Below are 23512 nucleotides of genomic sequence, written 5' to 3'. Positions count from 1 at the left end.
TAGTATGCTTGTTAATTGTTATATTGACGAGGGCACGTTGGAGAAGGCGATTGGGTTGGTAAATTATATGAAGAAGTTTAATTTATTCCCAACTATTGAGGTGTACCATGCTCTTATCCGGAATCTTTTAGAATCTAATCAATTGAACTCTGCATGGGAGGTTTTTACAGAAATGCCAAGCAGCGGGGATGGGTCAAATGAGTTGATCATAAGCTTATTCATCCATGAACTCTGTGTCCGTGGTAGTTTCGTATGTGCATGTAAATTGCTTTCTGAAATGCAGAATTATGGTGGAAAAGCTGATATTGTTGTGTATACTATGGTAATCGATGCTTTTTGCAAATGGGGTCTTCTAAAAGAGGCAACTGCTATGCTTTATAAGTTGATTGAGATGGATTTTTCTCTTGACTATGTTCTTATTGCTTCCATTGTTGATGGTTATTGTAAAGCTGGAAGGCTGGTTGAGGCAATAGGTCTTTTGAACTCTTTATCTTGTGTTCCTGATGCTTATATATATAATAGCTTTATTTTAAAACTATGTAAAGATGGAAACGTGGAAGAAGCCAGTAAGCTTTTCAATGAGATGTTTGAAATAGGTATAAATCCAGATGCTTTTAACTACACTACCATTATAAATGGCTATTGTAAAATATACCTTATAGATCAAGCTCTGAATACTTTCGGCCTGATGTTGAAACGAGGGGTTAAGCCAACTATTTTAACTTATACAATGTTGATTGATGGCTGTTGCAAGGTCAATGATCTTCAAGGGGCTGAACACATATTTGATGTGATGAAAAGAGAGGGTATCCAACCTGATGTTGTAGCATATAACACATTAATCAATGGGTATAGTAAGAAAGGTCATATGCATAAGGCATATGAGCAGATAGATATGATGAGGATGAATGGTGTAATCCCAGATGTTGCTACGTATAATATTCTTATGCATGGTCTTATCAAGAGGGGCTTTATAATGGAATCAAGAGAAATGTTTAATGAGCTTGTTCGGAGGGGTTTATTTCCTGATAAAATTGCATTTACCAATGTTATCGATGGTCATTCTAAGGAAGGAAACCTAGAAGAAGCATATCTTATATGGTGTAGCATGAATAACAGTGGAATAAAACCTGATGTTGTGACTTGCAGCACTCTTCTCTCCGGATTTTGCAAAATGCACCGTATGCAAGATGCCGGTGTTCTATTTCATAAGATGCTGGATGCTGGGTTGGAGCCTGACTTGATATTGTATAACACTCTTTTACATGGATATTGTAGGGAAGGTGATATAAATGAAGCTTGCCGATTGCTTGTCATGATGAAGGAAAGCAGTATTGTTCCAAATGATATCACATTTCAAGGTCTAATTCATGGTCTTGAGAAAAATGGTGTAGAAAATCCTGTAGAAAGTGCTGCTTTAAAAGTACGAGAGATTTTCTTGTTAAAATGTGCAGGCTGATGTTCTTGGATTGATTAATGGAGTGTTACAAAAATGTTTCCATCTTTAGCCTTCGAAACCTGGTAGACAAATTCTCTGTCAAGACTGCCGAGTTGCAGAATTCTATGAGAATATGATTCTCAAGGGACAGCTTGGCAAGGATAATTCCCATGCCTTCTGAGATCATGTACAATGCAGACCAAGCAAGTTTTAGTGGAACAGTAAGTACCAAAACTTGCAAAGTATCTTTCTCCGATACTATGTTTAATGAGCTTGTTCGGAGGGGTTTATTTCCTGATAAAATTGCATTTACCAATGTTATCGATGGTCATTCTAAGGAAGGAAACCTGGAAGAAGCATATCTTATATGGTGTAGCATGAATAACAGTGGAATAAAACCTGATGTTGTGACTTGCAGCACTCTTCTCTCTGGATTTTGCAAAATGCACCGTATGCAAGATGCCGGTGTTCTATTTCATAAGATGCTGGATGCTGGGTTGGAGCCTGACTTGATATTGTATAACACTCTTTTACATGGATATTGTAGGGAAGGTGATATAAATGAAGCTTGCCGATTGCTTGTCATGATGAAGGAAAGCAGTATTGTTCCAAATGATATCACATTTCAAGGTCTAATTCATGGTCTTGAGAAAAATGGTGTAGAAAATCCTGTAGAAAGTGCTGCTTTAAAAGTACGAGAGATTTTCTTGTTAAAATGTGCAGGCTGATGTTCTTGGATTGATTAATGGAGTGTTACAAAAATGTTTCCATCTTTAGCCTTCGAAACCTGGTAGACAAATTCTCTGTCAAGACTGCCGAGTTGCAGAATTCTATGAGAATATGATTCTCAAGGGACAGCTTGGCAAGGATAATTCCCATGCCTTCTGAGATCATGTACAATGCAGACCAAGCAAGTTTTAGTGGAACAGTAAGTACCAAAACTTGCAAAGTATCTTTCTCCGATACTATGTCTAGCTAGATCTTTTAAATTTGATTCCATGAATTGAAAAGTCCATTTTTATCCTCTTATATATTTTCAGGGAGCATCTCACATGGTTTTTCCTTAATATTATTGTCTACATCTCTGCTGATATCTATCAGGTATCATGCCTTTTGGAATGGGTTCATAAATTATTATTTTTAGGAGCTCCATGTAAGTGCTGAAACAGTAGATAACTTCTGAAAAAGAGTTGTTTTATTTGTTATTACCATCAAAATTCTCTTTTTAGTTTTAATGCATAGCCCAGAGTTTGCCGGATGCTTATTTTGTAATTACAAGGGAGTGATTGGGTCTGGGGTAGCACATCTCCACCAAATTTGGGGATTGGGTTCTAGGTTTTCTTAAGACCACCTCATCTAATGGGTGCAAGGAGAATCGGCATGCATCTCACTTAATCCATGGCAAACAATGCACAAAAAATCAATATGAAAAGGCTAAAAGACCTAGTGATCTCCACTGCAGCATGAGGCTCAAAGTCTCAAACTAACGTATATTGGTGGAAGGGATTCTGCAAAAGCAAGATGATCAGATCACTGTCATGTGATCCTAGTATCCTAACACTCAGCAGACCAAAGTACTTCATGAAAGCGAAACTAATGTGATGAAAATACTTCTAACAATCTAAATGTTAACTTGGTAAAGATATGCCATGCTGTCGGCTTCACTTAAAACAATTTCAAAAAAAAGAGAAAATAATAAATGAAAGTAAGAGCGGCTGCCAACTTCACTTCAAAAAATCAAAAAAAGAGAGGGCTTTGAAAGTCCTCTCCCCCCTCCTTTGGCTTTGTTATGAGGGCCCTCACTCATCGCCACCCTCTTCCTCTCTCCCTCTCTCTCTCTCCTTCCCTCCCCCCTCTCTCTATCTCTTTTTCTCTCTTTCCTTCTCCCTCTCCCTGCCCTCTCCTGCTGTCTTTCTCTCTCTCTTGCTCTCTATCCTTCTCCCTCTCCCCCTCCCTTGCCAGTTTCCTCGTCGGTTCACTCCTAAACGGCATAGCACGGGGGTGTACCATACCATACCGCTAGCCTTCCGACATGGGTGCCAGTTTTAATATTGCGGACCGTGGTTTTAGTCTTCCAGAGATGCACAACTTCACCATGAATCCTAAACATCCTTTGTTACCTCATTGGTATCCTAAATGTCCACATCTTTATCACCTTTTGGTATATACACCACCCTCATGATCTCAAGGAGCACCTCATCTAAAGACAATGGATGCCTATAATGGTATCTATGGTTGAGAAGATAGACTCCATGGGGAACAACATAATAAAATCAAAATCACCAGAAACTATTGTTCAGTTGAAGGCACATATGGATTGGGATTTGAGCAAGTTTTAAATGTCATGTCCAAGTCTCCGCCCATTTGGCTGTCCCACATACCCTTAATAATGGCCATGTTTTATTGTTGCATCAATGATTTTGTACTTAACCACTGATATCATGTATGGTTTTCTATTTTTCCTTTGATTGTCTGCCACAGGTTGGTTGTACCCTATATATGTTCACTCTGGCTTCTAAATAAGTCAATACGGGCCTTGATATCCTTTACCTTATCATCCAAATACGGTCCCCATAGCTCATATGATATAGAATGCTCAACCAAGACTGACTTTTTGCACTACATTGATCATGGAGCAAAAGTAAGTGTTCTCCATTGCAAACACTGGGATGTGGTTTAAGTAGAAACACTTGGTGATTGCTTTGTGTCTCTTTCTTCTTGCCCTTTATACAGTCATTTATCCTGTGCTGGTTGGCCTCTAGATCTGGTTGTGCACCAGGGTCCAAGTCTGAAAGGCAGTACCTCCTTTTCTCTTATTGGACTTTTTTCGTTAAGCACTAAATATGAACTTGATGAAGCTGGATATGATAAATTGGCTCATGGGCTACTTGGTGGTTGCCTGACTGAATGCAATCCCTTGGATGGGTTGGAGCCACCATTCCACTCATACTGAGAAGGCCCAAACCATCTTTTATACCTAATATCCTACTCATGCTATCAACAGCTTCTCTAGGCTGGCCTGAGTAACCTCCTCCATTTCAGCTGCCACCAAATTATATAGACCAGGAATCTCATCCTATGGACCAGTTTATCAGCTATAGTGTGATCAGTCTCACCCCTCTAGAATCTGATTCTGAACATTCTGCTTCTCCTCCTTTAGACTCTCCAAGTTCTCTCTCTCATCATTTCTTGAATCTCTAGGGGCACCTTCTTGCACCTAATGACATCACTATAGCCACTTATAGGTTGCTGCTTTGGCCAGGTGACACCACCTCCTTACCAGCGACCAGTGACTCCATGGTAGTTACATGTCTATTAGTGCTGGTCCTCTCTCGTTCTTCCATGAAGTCATCCAACATCAAGTTCCTTAACCATCTTTGTGCCGGGCTCCATCTAATCACAACTCACTTGTGTTCCTGCAATTTTGACCAAAAATAGCAAAACATATGCGAATTTTGCAGTAAATTTGGCACTCTGAACTTTTAATACAAACTAGACCCCAAAAGATGTATTTACTTTAGCCTCTTTATAAGAATCAGTATAAAAACATTTCAAAACATGTTGGATAAAGTATGACTATTTTATGTTATTCATGAATCTACATGCAAATTTAAGGTATCAGAAATTTAATCACACAGTTTACTACTTCAAAATACAGATTTACTGAAATTTACTTTGGAATGAAGATAAAATAATGTCTGACATTTAGCATTAGAATAGGAAATTAGGAATGCATTATATGGTATCATATTCTTGCAGTATCCAGTCAGATATAGCAATAGACAAAGTGAAAAAGAGCTAACCCCAAAAAGAGGTGGAACAATCATGGGAAAATACTAAAGTCATCACAACACAATTAATGTCACAAATTATTATCTATTAATAAACATGAAGAATGCCATTAATGTTGATCTCCTCACTATGAGATATCTAATGCATGCTTGTGTATGATACATTGCATATTTCTGAAATTACATAATTTAATTTTATGTAAAAGTAATTTTTCTCAATATTATTTTAGGCCTAATGCTTGAAAGATTGTTATATTCCTTTTATTTATTAGAAAATTGAAATAACCAATATTTTATTATATTTACACTTTGATCTAAAAAATATGACAAAAACTGAACCATGAGCAATTTATTGTGATATATGTTTACATGATATCTTTATAACATACTGGTTATAATGCATATGCAGATGCACATGGCTGCCAAAGATCTTAGACTTGAGATAATTTAATCAAAGTCTACATTCTGACCTGCAAATAATCAACTCATACTTATCTTTTCTCTGATGCATTATATCTTAATCTGTCTTGCTAAATTGGATTTTCTATTACTCGTTGGCTTGGAAATTAGCATGGATGAGTCTGTTCCTACATGCTATCTCTACTTTTCTTATTCTTGAAGTGCAAAGATGTTAGAAACCCTTTACCTAAAGAAATCTAGCATGTCTAAAACCTTTTAATAGAAAATTCTAGTTTAGACTATCATTGAAATTTTTTGAATATTTAATGGAGTCATCTGTTTATGATCATTTTGGAATTAAAATTTGGATAACTATATCACTTTTATGTAGTTTAATGATTAAGGATCAACAAACCACTCAAATAAAATTTGTTTGGAAAAGGGCTATAATAGCTTTGCGTCTAACAAAACTATTGTCAGAAGGGATCAATGAGCAATGAGAACAAGCTATAAGTGATATATTTATGTTACCTTGCCCTGCATATCATAATATTATTTTGTTTGGCAATTTAATCTCATTCTTGAATCTTGGTTAATAATATCATTAGTTTGTTGTTAATTTTTCTTGAGCTCAATCCATGGTTAGAACTCATTCCTATCCATTTCATATTCACAAAAAAATCTCTTAATCCCCACTTTATCTCTGTTGGAGGAAGAATTAGATCTTTTATAGAATCAATAAGAAACAGTACAACTATGGTTTCAAGAAACATAATGACAAGAACACCAGGAGACAAATCTCCATACCAAGCCTAAAGGCCGAACAAAGCTATTTGGTAAAGTCTGGGATCTCTGTCCTTCACATTTTGGTTCTATTTATAGTCTCCAGACATCGGAATTATAGGTGATTGTGATCCCTTAATATAGGTGATTGCGATCCCATGATATTATTCTTCCTTATTTGGTTAAGTCCACTTTCCTTCTGTGGGTATACACCCTGAATATCTGCTGCCCTTGATTGACTGAATTGATTTTCTCATTTGCAGCTTGATAGCCTCTATTTGATTGAGCTTGATTGAATCCCTGACTTGTGGGTGTAACAATTATGCCCGTCGGATGAAAATTCGCTTTGTCCTCAAGGAGGAAGTCTGGAAACTGGGAATGGAAATCATCTTTGTCCATTCAAATCGATTCGTCCAAGGATCGACCTTTCCATGCCACCAAGACTTGTGGAATAGAAATGGGGCCACATTGAATGGTGCGATTGGCAAGGATGGAGTCAGGCTCGAATGTGGGCTCTTCTATTACTGCCAGGGCTACGGGTAGGGAGGGCTCTACTGGATGGTCGCTAATGACCCACTTAAGTTGAGAGACGTGAAAGACGGGATTTACCCAACTTTTCTCAGGTAGCCGGAGCTTGTAAGCCACTGGTCCAATCTTCTTCGGAACCTCAAAAGGCTTATAATATTTGGTTGAAAGCTTTGGATATACTCTGGTGGCCATGAAATGTTGGCGATGAGGTCGGAGCTTTAAGAATACGCGATCCCCAAGAGAAAAGGTGACATCCCAGCGGTGTAAATTGGTGCTGCGTCACATGCGGTTCTGCGCTCATTGGAGGTTGTATTTCAGTTGCCGGAGAATTTCATTCCGATCTAGGAGAGCCATAGTGACGGATTCCACTCGGCATTCGCGCGGAAGAAAATGTTGTAATCCTGGGGGCGAGCGTCCGTATACTACCTCAAATGAGGTGCAGCCTGCAGAGGACTGGAATGATGTGTTGTAGGAATACTCGGCCCAAGCCAACCAACAGGCCCAAGAACGAGGCTGTTCTGAGGTGAAGCATCTCAAATAAGTCTCCAAGCCACGATTCATGACTTCCGTCTGGCTGTCGGTTTCTGGGTGATATGCTGAGCTCATCTTAAGTGTGGTTCTCTGCAGCTTGAATAATTTCTGTCAAAAGTTACTCATAAAAAAAGGATCGTGGTCACTGACAGTGGACTTGGGTAGATCGTGGAGATGGAAGACCTCTTTGGCGAAAAGCTCGGCTATGGTCTAGGCGGTATATGGGTGCTTCAGGATCATAAAATGGGCATACTTGGAGAGCAGGCCCACTACCACTAAAATACAATCAAACCCTTGGGACTTGAGTAGGCGAGTGATAAAATCCATTAAGTCCTCCCAAATAGACTTTGGAATCGGCAAGGGATGCAGGAGCCTAGTACGTTGCAATGCTTCATATTTAGCTCGTTGACAAATGAGGCAAGAAGCCACAAATTGTTGAACAGTCTTCATCATACCCATCCAGTACAAACTAGCAGCTAGCCTGTGGTAGGTCCGGTAAGCTCCCAAATGACCCCCAGTCGGGCTAGAGTGAAACTCGACGATTAGTTTAGAAATCTAAGGAGAATTTGACGGTACCACCAGATGTCCTTGAAAGAGTGACGCTCCTAGATCAAGCAGTAAGGAGAGCGAGAGGCCGGATCTCGTTGTAAGTCAGCAATTACCGCTTGTAGTTCTAAGTCCTTGCTAATCTCAGCATCTATTGAAGGTAAATCAAGCCACAGGGGAGCGCTAAGGGCAGATAGTTCTCCATCCGCATCCATGTGAGATAGAGAGTCGGCTGCACAATTGGAGCACCCGATCTTGTAGACCATTGAAAATTCATAGCCTAATAACTTCGCCACCCAATTCTGTTGTGCAGGTGTGGCTATTTTTTGATGGAGAAGATGTCGGAGACTTCTTTGGTCGGTGCGGACTACAAACTTGCGGCCCATTAAGTAAGGCCTCCAATGCTGCACTGCTTGGACCAAGGCCATAAGCTCCTTTTCATAAAAAGATTTGACAAGAGACCGATCCGATAATGCTTTGTTGAAATAAGCCAGTGGGCGCCCTTCCTGCATTAAGACCGCACCAAGGCCTCTTTCGAAGGCGTCACATTCAATAACAAAATTTTTTGAGAAATTCGGCATACCTAACAGTGGAGCCGTCACCAAGGCCTGTTGAAGTTTCTGGAAGGCCCGCTGAGCTATGTCAGTCCATACAAATTGAGCTTTGGCATCTTTCCTGAGGAGAGCTGTTAATGGTTGGGCAATGCAACCATAATCTTTGATGAAACGACAGTAATAGCCTGTTAGTCCCAAGAAATCCTGAACAACTCTCACAGATCGTGGGATAGGCCAGCGGAGAACTGCAGAAACTTTGACAGGATCTATAGCCACTCCAGATGCAGAAATCAGGTATCCCAGTTATTCTACCTTCATGTGGCCCAGCTGATATTTCTTTTTGTTCACCTTGAGCTAGTTGTCCTGTAATATCTGCAAGACGCTAGACAGATGGCGCAAATGGTCATCCTATGTGGAATTGTAAATTAGGATATCATCAAAAAATACAAACACAAATCGTCGGAGGTAGGGTCGAAAAATATCATTCATAGTGGCTTGAAAAGTAGATGGAGCATTGGTAAGGCCGAAAGGCATAACCAGAAATTCATAATGACCACTGTGCCTTCGAAAGGCTATTTTGGGCACATCACTATCTTGAACTCTGATATTATGATACCCGGATCGGAGGTTAATTTTTGAGAAGTACCGGGCTCCCTGTAATTCATCCAGCATGTCCTGGATCACTGAAATAGAGTATTTATTGGGAATAGTTATCCTGTTCAGCTCTTGATAGTCTATACAGAATCTCTAACTGCCATCCTTCTTACGAACCAATAGTACTCGACTGAAAAAAGGGTTAAAGCTGGGACGGATAATTTCTGCAGCCATCATTTCAGTAACCAATCGCTCAATTTCATCTTTCTGGATATGGCCATACTTGTAGGGTTGGACTGAGACAGGGCCTGTGTCTGGCTGGAGCACCATGCCGTGATCTGAGGCCCTATGGGGGTTAAGCCAATTAGGTCATCGAAAAAAAATCGCCTCAAATTGTTGTAGAAGTTGCTGAAGCTTGGTCTGTTGGTTGGGTGTCAAGCTGTCATCTGAGTTGGAAGCAGCAACGGGAGTTGGGCTCTCCCACACAATGGCCCACAGATCGGCATCCGTTGTCTTGAAGAAGGATCGCAACCCCACTTGGGTTCTGCACAAGGTTGGGTCTCCCTCCAAAGTAATGGGCTGGCTCAGGTAGTTGAATTGGAGTGTCATTTTTTGCCAGCTGTCTCGAATTTTGCTTAAGGATGCGAGCCAAGCCACCCCTGGTATCAAATCCATGCCACCTAGCTCAAATAAATAATAGTCAGTGGCTAAAAAATAGGATCCAATTTGTACCTCCAATTGCTGACACATGCCCGTAGAAACCACTTGGTGACCATTCTCTAATTTGATCCCAAATCCTGAGGTGGCAGTCATAGGCAGACTCATCTTTTTGATCAGAGATTGAGATATAAAATTATGAGAGGCCCCACTGTTAATTAAAACAACGATCGGCTGCCCCTTAAGTAATCTCTGTAATTTCAATATACGTAGACTTGTTAGACCCGCGATCGATTGAAGATCCAACGTTGCTATCTGGGTCTCTTGTGGAGCTGTGGCCGTCGGTTCCCCATCCTTGGCTTCCAGCACCTCAAAATCAGCCAAGCTGATACTGTCTCTTTCATCTGCTGCTGCAATCAAAGTTCGGAGCTCTCGATTTGGGCACTTATGCAGGAGCGAGTAAGGCTGATGACAACGAAAGTAGAGGCTCTTGTTGCGAAGCTTGGTGTATTCCTGGTTGCTGAGTTGCCTAGTGCCCCGATGCCGAGGAGGAGGAGTGGGCTGTGTCTTATAGCTGTTTTGGTCCGCCACTGGTGGCTCATGGTCTACGGCTCGAGTTAGTAGCCCAGAAGTATTGTTGGGCTGGGTAGCGCGCGGCGTTGAGGGTGATGACCAAATCGAGGTCACAAATGAGGTGGGTGATCGATGTGGGGCCAGCGTGAAGCTAACACCCGACTTTGCTTACTGTTGGCGACTGTCGGAGCTTCCGTCGGCAAATTGCAAGTCTGCCTCAAGGCGGCGGGCTAGCTCCATAGCTTGATCGAGATCTCTTGGGTCGTGGGTGCGAAGCCTCACTCGAATAGCCTCTGTCAATCCATTCAAAAAGAAATCCTGGCAATATTGCTCATTTAAATCAGGGACTTGGGTTACCAATTCAATGAATGCGAAGATGTACGTCTCGACTGTGGAAGCAATATTGTCGAAGTGCCGCGACTGTGGAAGCAATATTGTCGAAGTGCCGCTAATTACTCGAAGGGATTACCCGCGTGTCTTCTGTCGTATCGCTGGATAAGCTCGGCGGTTAACATTCTCCATGTCAGCTGCAGTTTTCGTTGCCGGAGCCGGCAGAACCGGTGAAGGGCATGGCCCTCCATGCTTATCATGATGAGGGTGACTTTGTGATTTTTTTTTGTCTGATTCACCTCAAAAAATTTTTCTGCCCTTGCAATCCAATCGATTGGGTCTGATCCGTCGAAGGTGAAAATTTCAATTTTCTGAGATAAAGAAGTCGTATCAGAAGAGACACTAGAGGAATTAGAGGCAGTTACCTTCGATGGTGTAGTGGGAGTATGGACCGAGAGGGGGGTCTGGTTCATCTACAACAATTGCCTTGCCTTTAACAGAGGTAGCAAGGCTGGCCATGGTGGCCTCTAAGCGTGCAAAACGCTCATCGAATTTTCTGTCCATTGCCTTACAGATTTCAGTGTGTTGATTCTTCAATTTTGCCTCGAGTGCTGCGACCGTTCTCTCCAATGATTCAACCTTGGATTTCATTCGGGTTCGTGGCATAAGCAGGAAGAAAAATGAAGGCCGGCTGTGTCGGACCAATTTGTTGGAGGAAGAACGGGATCTTTTATTAGAATCAATAAGAAACAGTACAACTATGGTTTCAAGAAACAGAATGATAAGAACACCAGGAGACAAATCTCTAGACCAAACCTAAAGGCCGAACAAAGCTATTTGGTAAAGTCTGGGATCTCTGTCTTTCACATTCTGATTCTATCTGTAGTCTCTAGTTGTCGGAATTATAGGTGATTGTGATCCCTTAATATAGGTGATTGCGATCCCATGATATTGTTCTTCCTTATTTGGTTGAGTCCACTTTCCTTCTGCGGATATACACCCTGAATATCTGCTGCTCTTGATTGACTGAATTGATTTCTTTATTTGCAGCCTGATTGCCTCTATTTGATTGAGCTTGATTGATTCCCTGACTTGTGAGTGCAACAATCTCTTACCCTTATCCTTTTCCTCGGTTATAATCTTCAACTCTATTTGTCTCTACTACGACCAGATCTAAGAGAAGCATAGAGAGATTTTGGAGTAGAAGAGAGGATCGGAATCCATCAGGTTTATGGAATAAAAAGTGTGGAGAAGAGTAAAGCTGAGTGGTTGCCAAACTTGCCATGGTTGATCCCATGGAATGGATCGCATGAAGAGAGGTGTGGGGAAATTGCAAAGGCTAGTGATAGGGTGGGTGACTGGGTGGTGGAGAAGAGGACGAAAATTTGAGAAATGTCTATTATATAGTTTAAGGATAAATATTTTTGTGATATATGTTCAAGTAGTTTTCTGTGAAATTATTTTAGGTTGTTAATTGTGATATTATTGTCATCCTACTAATTATAACTAAAATTCAAACTGCATTTTTCTTCCATTTATTTTTTTAGTTGGTAATGTGATGATAATTCATGTTTATTTTTTCAAATAACATGTTGCATAGACCATACTTTTTTTCTCATATAAGAGCAGTTCACAAAGCAAACAAGATGTGTAATGCATAAACCATAAAGCAAAAAAAGCAAACTAGACATTGCAAAGTAAACATTATGTCATCATATCACAGTGATATTCAAGTAGAATTATATCTGTTAATTAAATGGTTATATACATGGCTATCATCGGCAGGATATGAAAATGCTGTTGGCATAGGGCATGCTGTCTAATGGCTGGCACAGCATGTGCCATGCCATTACAATTGAAGATGTTTCCAGATCCCTTTTGCTTGCGTCCAGTGAAATTGTCATTTCACAGTGCTGGCTTTGGTCGACATGGGTCAGCACTGCTCGGTATCAAGTGGCTTGCTCAAAACCCCGACATTGACCCAATGTTGGATCTCAATACTAGCCTACCATGGTACGCCAGCTGGCATGAATTGTCATAGCCTGCCATGCGGAACCATAACCATTATTGCCTATATGTCTCCTTCTGCAAAAATAATGCATACATCTGTTTATGCTGGACATTATGCAAATGACTGAAAATATTGGGAATGGGTTTGAGCACAAGCTTGCAAAACATTTATGGATTTGGTTCTAGATCCATGTAAGCTTCGACCCACATTCAATCAGTTGCTATCCCTAGTTGTTGTCAATACACAAACATGTAAACTATCATTCAAACATTAAGGCATTTGCATTATTGTAAGCACATGATCTCTGAATCTCTCTAGGCATTCAGTGATTGCATCTATTTGCTTCACAAAATGCACATCATTTATAATTCCTTTACTAATTTTCATATAACTGCTATTATTTTGACCGTTATAAGGGTGTCTACAAATGTTACTGAAAATTCAAGATACCTAGCTGTGTCTATGTGTGCTTGTAAGACCTGGTTTTCTGAACATTCTGGCTGTGCTCGTTCATAGCGTGCTACCTCCATGGCAGACCATGTTCAAGAGCAGGGGATGGTGTAAATGTGGATACCAATGGCAATAGTGTTAACCTTAATGACCTAGGCTGGAGGACGACACGTAATCATACAGCCAGCATTTATAAGAGAGATGAGGCTTCCGGTCACCCTTATGATCAGAGCATTGAAACTGTATCAAGAGATGGAAATCAGTTAAATGTTGTACTCAACAATCCTGAAACCACTGCTGTGCATGGATCTAATCCAAGGGCAGTATGGCTATCTCCTGAGTCAGATTCAGAAAGCAGAAGATGAAAGCCTATTACAGGAAAAAGGAAATATAGCTCAACTCGTTATCATCTTGGTGAGTCTTCCAGTTCTACTTTCGATGATTCAGAACTCAGAAGTATCATATCTTGGATCATCTTTTCATCCCTCAGATGCAAGATCAACGAGAGCTCGCAATTCTCAGCACCATAGTGTTCAATTAGGACCAGTTATAGATGTTGATGAGTTGCGTTCCCCAGAAGCAACATGCAGTGATTCTCAAGAGCGGACAGTTTCTGATGACTCCAGTTTTAGGGCTAGACAGGTTGAATCAGATGAGTTATTAGCTCGCCAGCTCCAGGAGCAGTTTTATAATGAGTTGCTAGGTTTTGAAAATACAGAGGAGGTAGTCCTTGCTACTCGATTTTTAAAATCTTTTTTTTCTTGAGAAACTTCATTTTTTTTTACTGAACAGTGCCTTTTCAAGTTCATTTTTTTTATGTTTGAGTTTATTTAATTGGATCTTTTAATTCTAATATCTGTTAGAATGGCCTTGTTATACTACTATTTTACCAGATCGATGCAAATATTGCATTGTCACTGCAACAGGAGGAGAATGCTCCACGTGCTTCAACAGCTAGGCAGAATCATTATAATCCTGTAAGTAGTTTTTTTGCTATACTCAATGCATACAATTAACTTTTGGCTTAGAAAGAACATGTGTAATCTTACATGCATATGTGTAATCTTATGCTCCAGTTTTAGGGCTAGACAGGTTGAATCAGATGAGTAATTAGCTCGCCAGCTCCAGGAGCAGTTTTATAATGAGTTGCTAGGTTTTGAAAATACAGAGGAGGTAGTCCTTGCTACTCGATTTTTAAAATCTTTTTTTTCTTGAGAAACTTCATTTTTGTTACTGAATAGTGCCTTTTCAAGTTCATATTTTTTATGTTTTAGTTTATTTAATTGGATCTTTTAATTCTAATATCTGTTAGAATGGCCTTGTTATACTACTATTTTACCAGATCGATGCAAATATTGCATTGTCACTGCAACAGGAGGAGAATGCTCCATGTGCTTCAACAGCTAGGGAGAATCATTGTAATCCTGTAAGTAGTTTTTTTGCTATACTCAATGCATACAATTAACTTTTGGCTTAGAAAGAACATGTGTAATCTTACATGCATAACCAAACTTTTTGTCCTTGATACTGGATAGTCTGTTCTTATTGATATCCATGCTAACTGCAACCTTTTTTTTTTTTTTAAAAAAAAAAATGAATGTGAATAGAGAGCCAGCAAAATTTATAGCATCAAATCGAAATTAATGAAGTCAATTTCTAATTTCACATTAAAATAAGGATTTGAGTGGTTGCCCATGCTGGCCGGCACATACCATTAGGCTAGGTGCTCTATAATGGGTGGTTGCTGGGAAAGCAGATGGCTGACGTCTATCAGGCCATATTCTGCTTTGGCATTAGCTTGATACAGTCAGTGGTATGCGAAAACTTGTTCATCTATTTATTTTTTTGTTTCGGCACAGCATGTGCTGTACAAAGCACTGGTTGGCACACTCCGTGCAGTTGTGCTTATGAAACTTAAATCCTTCCATTAAACTATAGGCTTTATGCGATCTCTATAGTGCCTGTACTATATATAAATGCAGTACGTGAAGATTTGTGAACAGTTGATGACTAATTCTTCATTTTTTTTTTTTTTTGATTTCTTAGGGGCTTCTTTTCCTTTTTTTTAATTCTTCTCTTAATTTCTCTATTTCTTCATTTTTTGTTGTACCTTTTTTTCTCTCTTCCATTCCTTTTTCTCTTATGTTGTCTTCTGTTCTTTTTCTCTTACAAGCTGGTTGTTGCTTAATTTCTTCCTAAAATGGTGTTGGAACTCTTGGTATGCTATTGCCGCAAACATCCCATCACTTACATGTTTTATGATATTTCTTTTTCTTTTTCTTTTTGTGGGGAGGGTGTGTTTCCACTTCGGACTCCTAAAATCTCTCAAAACTCCATCCAATATGGCAAGTTGTGCTTATTTCTGCAAAAGCCAACTAGAGATAAAGTTCCAAGCAAGCTTTTAAATACCAGTAGGATGGTGTCCCATCCCATTGTCCTAACTCCTAAGTATGGAGATGGGGCATTGTCCCAAGTGTTGGGATGTGATGAGTTGGGAAATGGAGCAGGCTGGGATGGTTCTGATGGGACATCCACCTTCCTTAATATTGATTTGTGGGTGTCTTGTTCCATGAAAGGACCAGACGACCCTGTGCCATAATGTTTAAGACCTCAGGTCCAAGTTAATAAAAACTCCTAATATAAGCCTTGTCTGGTAATCCAATTCGTTATGCATTCGATCATTAAATTATCACATGCCAACTAGATATTAATTACTCCAATAACAAACTACTATTAGAATAAAATAGAGCTTGAACCTCCCAGTCATGGCATCAAAAGCATTTTCCTTTGCTACTTTCTTGTTTCAAGTGGAATCTGCAGCAATACTTTGGGACTGAAGTTTTGTTATTCCTGGCCTTCAAGTTTGTCCTTAAATGCTGCTCAATATGCTTTGATGTAGATATTTAATTTAGAGGGTTTGTTTCTGTCCTTTCATGGAGGAATTATTTATTCATTTTGTATTCTTCCTTAGCGAAACACACAGACTGCACGTATTCGTGAATGACTACCATCTCGGAATTCTTCTTCTCGATCAACAAATCATGCTCGAGATACAACATCAACTAGAATGACGCAATTGATGAGGAACATTTGCTGGCACATGATGGATATGGATATGGTAATGCTTTTTTTCCTTTATGTTCAACCTAGCTTTTCTAAAAAGACCACTAATTCCACTGTTATTATTGTACAGATTTGTTCTGAAATTATGTTGATTTAAATCATGTGGAAGCCAATCAAGAAGTAGATAACCTCTGTATTATGATATGCGCACAGATTTTTGTGTTATACTTCACCTTTTTAAGTTGAGTATTAATATAATCTTACGTGTTATTCAATTGACAAAATCAAAAGCCAGGAGAATTGGAGATTGTTGTTACGTACAGGAATTGCATGTACTTGGATAAAGAAGTGCAAAATGATGGCCGATTAAATACTTGAAAATATATGGGTGAGCATGGGTGTTTGCTCTAAGTAAGGCAGTAGCTAACCATGAGATGATTAAAATGGCAACGCCTACCATGAGTTGTACAATTGCCCAGCTAAAATGGTCAAGGCTTGAACTAGCATGATCCTCCCAAGTTAGCCATCTGAGATCAGCTAAGTTAACCTAGACATATGCAATCCTGAATGGATGTATTTTAGCTAAGCTTTGTGTAGATCCTGAGCTTTGCTACATTGTAATTATAATGATTGTTTTATGAATTGACTCATGACTCTTTTTAATAACTTCTACTTTCATTGTTATGGAAAGGGAAGAAGTATTGTGATTGATGTTTGTAGAGTGTTATATATGGTGTTGGAATCAGCTTATTTATATCAGAGTTTATGGAGGTGTAACAGAATGCACATTGCTATAGCAATGGAAAATGTGAGTGGTCTGGAAAGTTGAAGTTTTATCAGATTGATATATTTGGAACCATAATATACTATTCTTGAGTATGTTTGGGTGTCAGAGGTTTTTGTGGATACAAGATGTAACTTTCTTTACCGAGTTAATGTCCATCATTTCTCTAGTTTGTTTTCTTCGTGCTGTTCCATTTTAAATTTCTGATGATTTCAAGATGCCTAATGTCTTAGCCTGACTTTGGGTTCAGATGATGAGCATAAATGTGATGTTCTACTTATAGGATAGTGCTGCAAGTGATGCTTTAAATTAAAGAAGAGAATGTACTTGAGAGAGAAAACTTGAAGACAAGGGATGTATATTTTTCATATAATTCATTGGATGGCCTCCACCTTTGTAAAACTGATCCTGTTTATTTGAGCCCTACAAAGACACAAACAAATCTAGGTTATTTATTGGGACATTCTTAGCCTAATAATCCTACTAAATTTCAGATGAAGCCATAGAATGTGGCCAGAGATTTTTGTGCACTTTTAAGGCTTGGCAAGAACTTTGTTCACCCATCTATATGATTTGCTTATTATGGTTCCCCGTAGTCCATCAATGATAATGCAAAACTGGATGCTTAGATCCTATACAACAACTCTTTAGGATTTGGTGTTGTATTCAGAACTTCCCTCTGATTTGAAATCAGATTCTTGAACCTAACTGAATTTCCCATTCTAGGAACTAAATCCAAGGCTATTTGTACTCTTAATCATATTAGTCATGGAAGTAACTTTTTAGAAACTTATGCCACGCCTCATATCCATATATTTGTTTGAGGAAATGCTTCATGTTTTTATAGGTTAAATGAGTTTACATGTATCTAGTTCTATGTGGACATGGAAGTGAGAATTAGATTTGGACATGTATCCAAGTGTTTGTCAAATCGAGAGGAAAAAACAGGGCATGAGGTAACACAAAGGAAAAACTAATTTTAGCTGCATTATGTATTTTTTAAAATACTGTATAAAAAAATACAAAAAGATGTTATTTTTAAAAATCTTTCAAAAAACATGTTTCACATCCTAACTCCCAAAATATCTTGGGGATATAAGAATCTTGACATATTGTAAAAGTTATATTAATACATACATTCTTGATTAATCGCTAAAACAAAGAGAAGTTAAGACTTCAAAACCATTGCTGGATGACTCCCGTTTCTCCACCAATATTTGGAAGCTGCAACTAAGGAATTTGGTAAGTGTTTAGGTGTTCGAGTCACATCAAACTTGTTGATATGTATTCATAGCTAATCCTGTCAGCTGGATGCAAAGTGTCCAGGCTGGTAGTAGGCCCCTTTATAGGGTAAAATTCTGGGTGGGTTATTGGGATTCATGTGGGAGTTTCTCATTACTATAACATTTCTCAATCTTTGCATAATTGAAAATTTGGGGTCCAGAAAAAGAAAAAAAGAGAATAAGAATAAGAAAATCAAATTTTAGTTTATCAAGGGAATAAGAAAATCAAATTTCAGTTTATTAAGTTTGGTGTAGGTTTCGCTCTAATACTTCTTAAACCTTACATTTTCTTTGGAATTGCAAACATCACGATTGAAACATGGAAATGGCTGGCATCCTATAGAGGTGTAAGAAAATGAATGAAATACTGTGGTTTTGCTGCTGCCCCATGAATGTGCTCCATTCTATTGGGTAATATGTGTATAGCCGATGAAATATGAAATGCATATTGGATCTCAGTGGCATTAGGCTTTCACTAGGGATTAGGTTAAAGCGCATATCATTCTACTTGAATAGTGCAGTGATGCTCATAGATTGTAATTGATACTTCTTTAATTTTTAAGGTTAGAGAATGGTTGTATGTATGGTTCGCCGAACGACCCGGTTCGGATGGTTCAGGGCGTTCTAAGCCGTATCGATCGCAAATCAGAATGGTTCGGTCTTTCAAATTGGAACACCAGGTGAGGAAGATGGAAAGATAGAGAGAGAGGGGAGGGAAAGAGAGGATGATGCTGTTGGAGGGCTGGCGGTGGCCCGTCGAGGCCGTCAGAGGGCCACGGAGCTCCGTGTCGTCTGCTAGGGTGTTTAATTGAGAGGGATAGAGAGAGGAGAGAGCGAAGGTACCGGAAGAAGGCACAGTCGATGGAGAGACCGTCAGAGGGAGTCGGGTAGCTGTCGTGGCCATCAACCGACTAAAAAGGTGCAGATGGAGCCGTGGCTGTGGAACATGAGCAACCATCCCTGTTCATCGTATTTTTTTAAAATAATGATGAATAGTAAAGTCGGCAATGGGTTTGTCGGTTTCACTATTTCAGATTTTTTTAAAAAAATCGGAGAAATATTGAAGCTGGCAATGGATGTGTCAGCTTCACTTAAGTGAAGCCGGCAATGGATTATAGTTGGGATTTTTAAAAAATTTCATGAAACAGGAATAATCGCCCTTGTTTCATGCCTGTGGAGCTGCGGGCTGCGATTTCGCTATCTTGTTATAGGCTTAGCTGCATGTATGTTGCAGGGGGTGCCAGCATGGGCGTGGCATGGTTGTGCGGACTAGGGTTTGGAATATTGCAATGCTCGATACTTTGGAATGCTTGAGATGGAGTTTAGGTGGATGCCTAGCTGTGGTATTGAGAGGAGCAATGGTTAGCCAAGGAGCGGCATAGTCGGAGCATGATATCGGGGGGCTTGAGATGTGTGATATTTGGCATGGCGGTATACTGCCAAGATATATGTGGATACTCAAGAATTCCTCTTGGTTTGAAGGGCGTGGAGCTTTGACCGCATTCCGGACTCCCCCAGGCCTGTAGGAGACGGGTCCGCCATAGGACGTTTGTGGGGCGAGATGGTGCCACGTCGGACGGTCTCGCATGGAGGCATTTGAGGCAATGTTGGTTGGACAAGCTAACCACATTGTACCGGGGGGATATCCAAGAGGTTTTATCATTGAGGAATTGTCCGGACTATTTTATGCATTCTTAATCTCTATAGTGGAGCGAAGAGGTGACGAGGATTAGTCGAGCAAGGGTGTGGCCTATCCAAACAGGCAAGTCTCATGAGCATCGCGGGATGATGTTTTGCGGGGATCCATGGGAGTCGGTTAGTTGTGGAGTATAGGTGGGGCTTATGGAATATCGATCGGGATATGTGCCTTGGAGCTGGGCCAAGGATCAAGGATAGCCAAGAGGGTTGTGCTGAGGAGAGGATAGCAGGATGCAAGGATCAACCGGTCAAATGGATTTACTTGATGGGCAGACTTGGATGCCAATATTGTGGCAGTGCATAAAATGCGAGCAAGCCATGGGCATAGGATGTTGGGCGCTATGGCCATGATCCTTCAGGACCGTGGCAGTGCACAGTGATGTTGGGCAGTACGAACCGGTACCGACTCATACCACCAGCAGGCTGGCATGGGTCCCAATACCGGTTCTGCGGACCTTGGTTGTAAAATTAATTGGAGTTATTCAGTGCATGGTTTCTCATTTAAATTGGAATGTGGAAGGACCTGAATATGCTATTGGCAATGAGACACATGATTATTTAAACAATTGCTTTTAAAACTTGAGATTAATTGCATGAATGGATGGTGATGGACCTCGATGTGTTATATGGTAATAATGTAGGGACAAGCTTCTCTTGAGTATACTTGATTATAATACCATAAGGATGCCAAAATTTTTTATTTATTGATAGTAAGGCCATCTTAGTTCTATTGAGCATAAAATGATTATAGAAGTGATGAGCTTGTTGATTTTGGGGAATGTTACACGGAGTTGTCTATAGTTGGCTGGTATTAGTGTGTCCACATGCTGGCTACTTGTACTCTTCAATTATCTTAGATCTTCTTGGACCTCGTCCATGTGCTATGCATACATCCGTGTCATGCAATGTTGACCCAAGTTTTCCAAAGTAGATGGAAGGGTTTAGGCAATGTACGTCATAGGAGGGTTGAGACTTGAGAAGGTTAGCAGGGCAGACATGGATGATCAAGTGAGAGAAAGCAATTGTAACCAGGATCTTGGATACAAATTTATGGTGAACTAGCATCCTTATCGAAGATTTGAATCTTTATGGGATAAGTCTTGATTACTTAGAATCTCTTATATGCTTAACCATGCATGAGCCCTGAATATTATTAAATGATTAAGATGATATTCTTGAAGCTTCAGAGTTGAGGTTATGCAGGATTTTACCTGATGTGTGGTTCACCTACTAAGATGATGTAAGGAAGAGACCATATGAATAATTAGTGATTTTATAGCTCTAAATGTGGAGAGAACTTTCTCAGGCACTTAAGTGCAAACTTTCCAAGGGTTATATTGTTCCTTGGTCCCACATTTAACTAGCTCCTGCATTGGGCAGTCTTAATTGAATATTCCAATTCTTGAAAGAAAAGGATGTTCGACACGGATGCAAGTGCAAGTATCACTCATTGTGGTTAAAAACCACGGTTGGCGCAACAAAACTAAGAATAATATCTTTATAATGTGATTTGAGAATCATGAGGCATGTCGCAGTTTTATCAGTCATAATAGGAAATCCTTCTGGATCATAATTATGGCAGTTAACTTGGTTGATTTTATGTCACTACTGACAGGTGAGAGATATCTTTTTGGACCTTATATCATATAGATATAAAAGGTTTGCATATTCTTTCTATTTCATAAGCGTTTCTTTAATCCTTCTCATTGTTAAACATGCTGTGTAGCATTCTAATTTGACAACACTAATTATGATACCAATAACTTTTAGTGTCTCAAATATGTAATTACAAGGCATTATCTAAAGGTTTATATATTGTTTTTCAGAAATGACTATGAGATGCTATTGGCTTTGGACATCAACAATCATCAACATTCTGGTGCTTCAGAGAACCAGATCAACAACTTGCCACAAACAGTAATTCAGGTGCAAATTTTCTTTATCTTTTTTAATAATTATGAAACAAAAAGCTTTAAAGATTAAAAATTTAGATGCCATGATTAATCCTGTAGTGTTTGCTGCCATATTCTTTTCTTTCCTTCTTTTTTTTTTTTAAACAGACTGATAACGTTGAAGAACCATGTGCTGTCTGCCTTGAGAAGCCCTCCATTGGGGATACCATCCGTCATTTACCATGCTTACATAAATTCCACAAAGAAGTATGGACTTTCTTCATCTTGTTATAGAAATCTTCTTTATCAAAAGAAATGTTGTTTTATAAATGATAAATCTTTCACATTGTAGTGCATTGACCCATGGCTAAGAAAAAAGACATCATGCCCGGTATGCAAGTCTGGTATTACCTAATTTTATATGGTTGGTTGGATGCTTCAGGCAACCGACTGCTCCTGGTTGGTCAGCTCTTCTTATGTTTGTTTATCAGAGTAGGTCATCAGGTAATCCTCCATTCTCTTATGGAGTATTAACCACCTGATGTTATCAGACCAGTGTTGGGCCCTGCCAAATAGCCTTTTATGCTGATACATGCTTGAGCTGGTGAAAGTCATCCTCGTGCATTTTGACATGCTTGCTGAGGGATCTCAAAGCACCCAACAATAGAGACTCCATCTTAAGCAAGCATTCTCTTTTGATTTATTGAATTGCAGTTGACTGTTTTTTTTGGTAATAAAATTGCAGTCGACTTTAATACCTCTCCGTGAATATTTTCAGATCTCACCAGTGACACTGTTTATTTGATTTCAAATACTTGAGGAGTGGTGAGGAAATTTCCAAATGAAACAAATGGTGTGATCATGTCACCATTCGGTTAATTCTGGTTTTTTTTTTTTTTGTTTCATGTGCATCTTTATGGCTGTTGCGACCTTCTCGCTCTGGTTTATCCATTGATGGAAGAAGTCTCCATAATGGCTCTAGCCAAAAATGTCAGGGATCAATGAGTACCAATAATACTTTAAACAATTCATGTAAGGTTCTTCTGATTCCAAATTCCATTTGCAACTGATATCTTGATTTTATTTTACTTGTTTGGGATGTTTTGATTTAATTTATGGTCAAGTATTGAATAGAGTTGATTTTTGGTTTTTATGTGTTGTGAGATTTTTGAGTCAAGATCAATGCTTTGGATTCTCGGATTTATACAGGAAAAGGATGCATTTTGGATATGACAAGTTAATCATCCCTCTCCAATTCTGACGTTTTTCATCCAATCATCGGTTGTGGCAATCCTTCTGGGATTACGGTAGTGGAATTTATCTTGGATTCTCTTTGGTGGAGCCCTGTATGAAAGATGTCCGTTGGCTTATACAATTTAAGTACTTTTCTTTTTGTACTTTATTTTTCCATGAAGGGTTGCAGGGGAACTAGCAAACCTGAACCTGTTCGTGTAACTGATGCGAGAGGAACGGTCTTGATGATACATGAGTCAAGTGAAAGTTCGTTTTATCACCACCAAAGTGTCTCAAAACATAGAGGAGGGAACACTGGATCTTACATAATTGCGAAATGCACAAATTTTTCCATCTTGGGGCGGCAGGGCTGA

General features: G+C 39.5%; 2 protein-coding genes across 2 annotated transcripts in view; both read left to right on the top strand.

The window, feature by feature from the left end:
* Positions 1–22784, top strand: part of LOC105043145 (uncharacterized) — a 23836-nt gene extending 1052 nt beyond the window's left edge. Inside the window, exons 2-11 of the mRNA XM_073256033.1 lie at positions 1–2366; positions 2479–2539; positions 13252–13908; positions 14079–14162; positions 14262–14358; positions 14528–14611; positions 16157–16303; positions 21840–21939; positions 22074–22172; positions 22258–22784. Of these exons, the coding sequence (XP_073112134.1) occupies positions 1–1459 (1459 nt within the window). The 3' untranslated portion in view covers positions 1460–2366; positions 2479–2539; positions 13252–13908; ... (5 more) ...; positions 22074–22172; positions 22258–22784. The remainder of the gene's footprint in view (positions 2367–2478; positions 2540–13251; positions 13909–14078; positions 14163–14261; positions 14359–14527; positions 14612–16156; positions 16304–21839; positions 21940–22073; positions 22173–22257) is intronic.
* LOC114914074 (uncharacterized) lies at positions 13624–23512 on the top strand. Its single transcript, XM_073256063.1, has 8 exons — positions 13624–13908; positions 14079–14162; positions 14528–14611; positions 21629–21672; positions 21840–21939; positions 22074–22172; positions 22258–22296; positions 23321–23512. The coding sequence occupies exons 1-8, from the start codon at positions 13624–13626 to the stop codon at positions 23510–23512; spliced, it is 927 nt and encodes a 308-aa protein (XP_073112164.1).

This window comes from Elaeis guineensis, chromosome 4 (genome assembly GCF_000442705.2).
Source record: "Elaeis guineensis isolate ETL-2024a chromosome 4, EG11, whole genome shotgun sequence".
Lineage (NCBI taxonomy): Eukaryota > Viridiplantae > Streptophyta > Magnoliopsida > Arecales > Arecaceae > Elaeis > Elaeis guineensis.
This window is presented reverse-complemented; position numbering and strand designations above follow the sequence as displayed.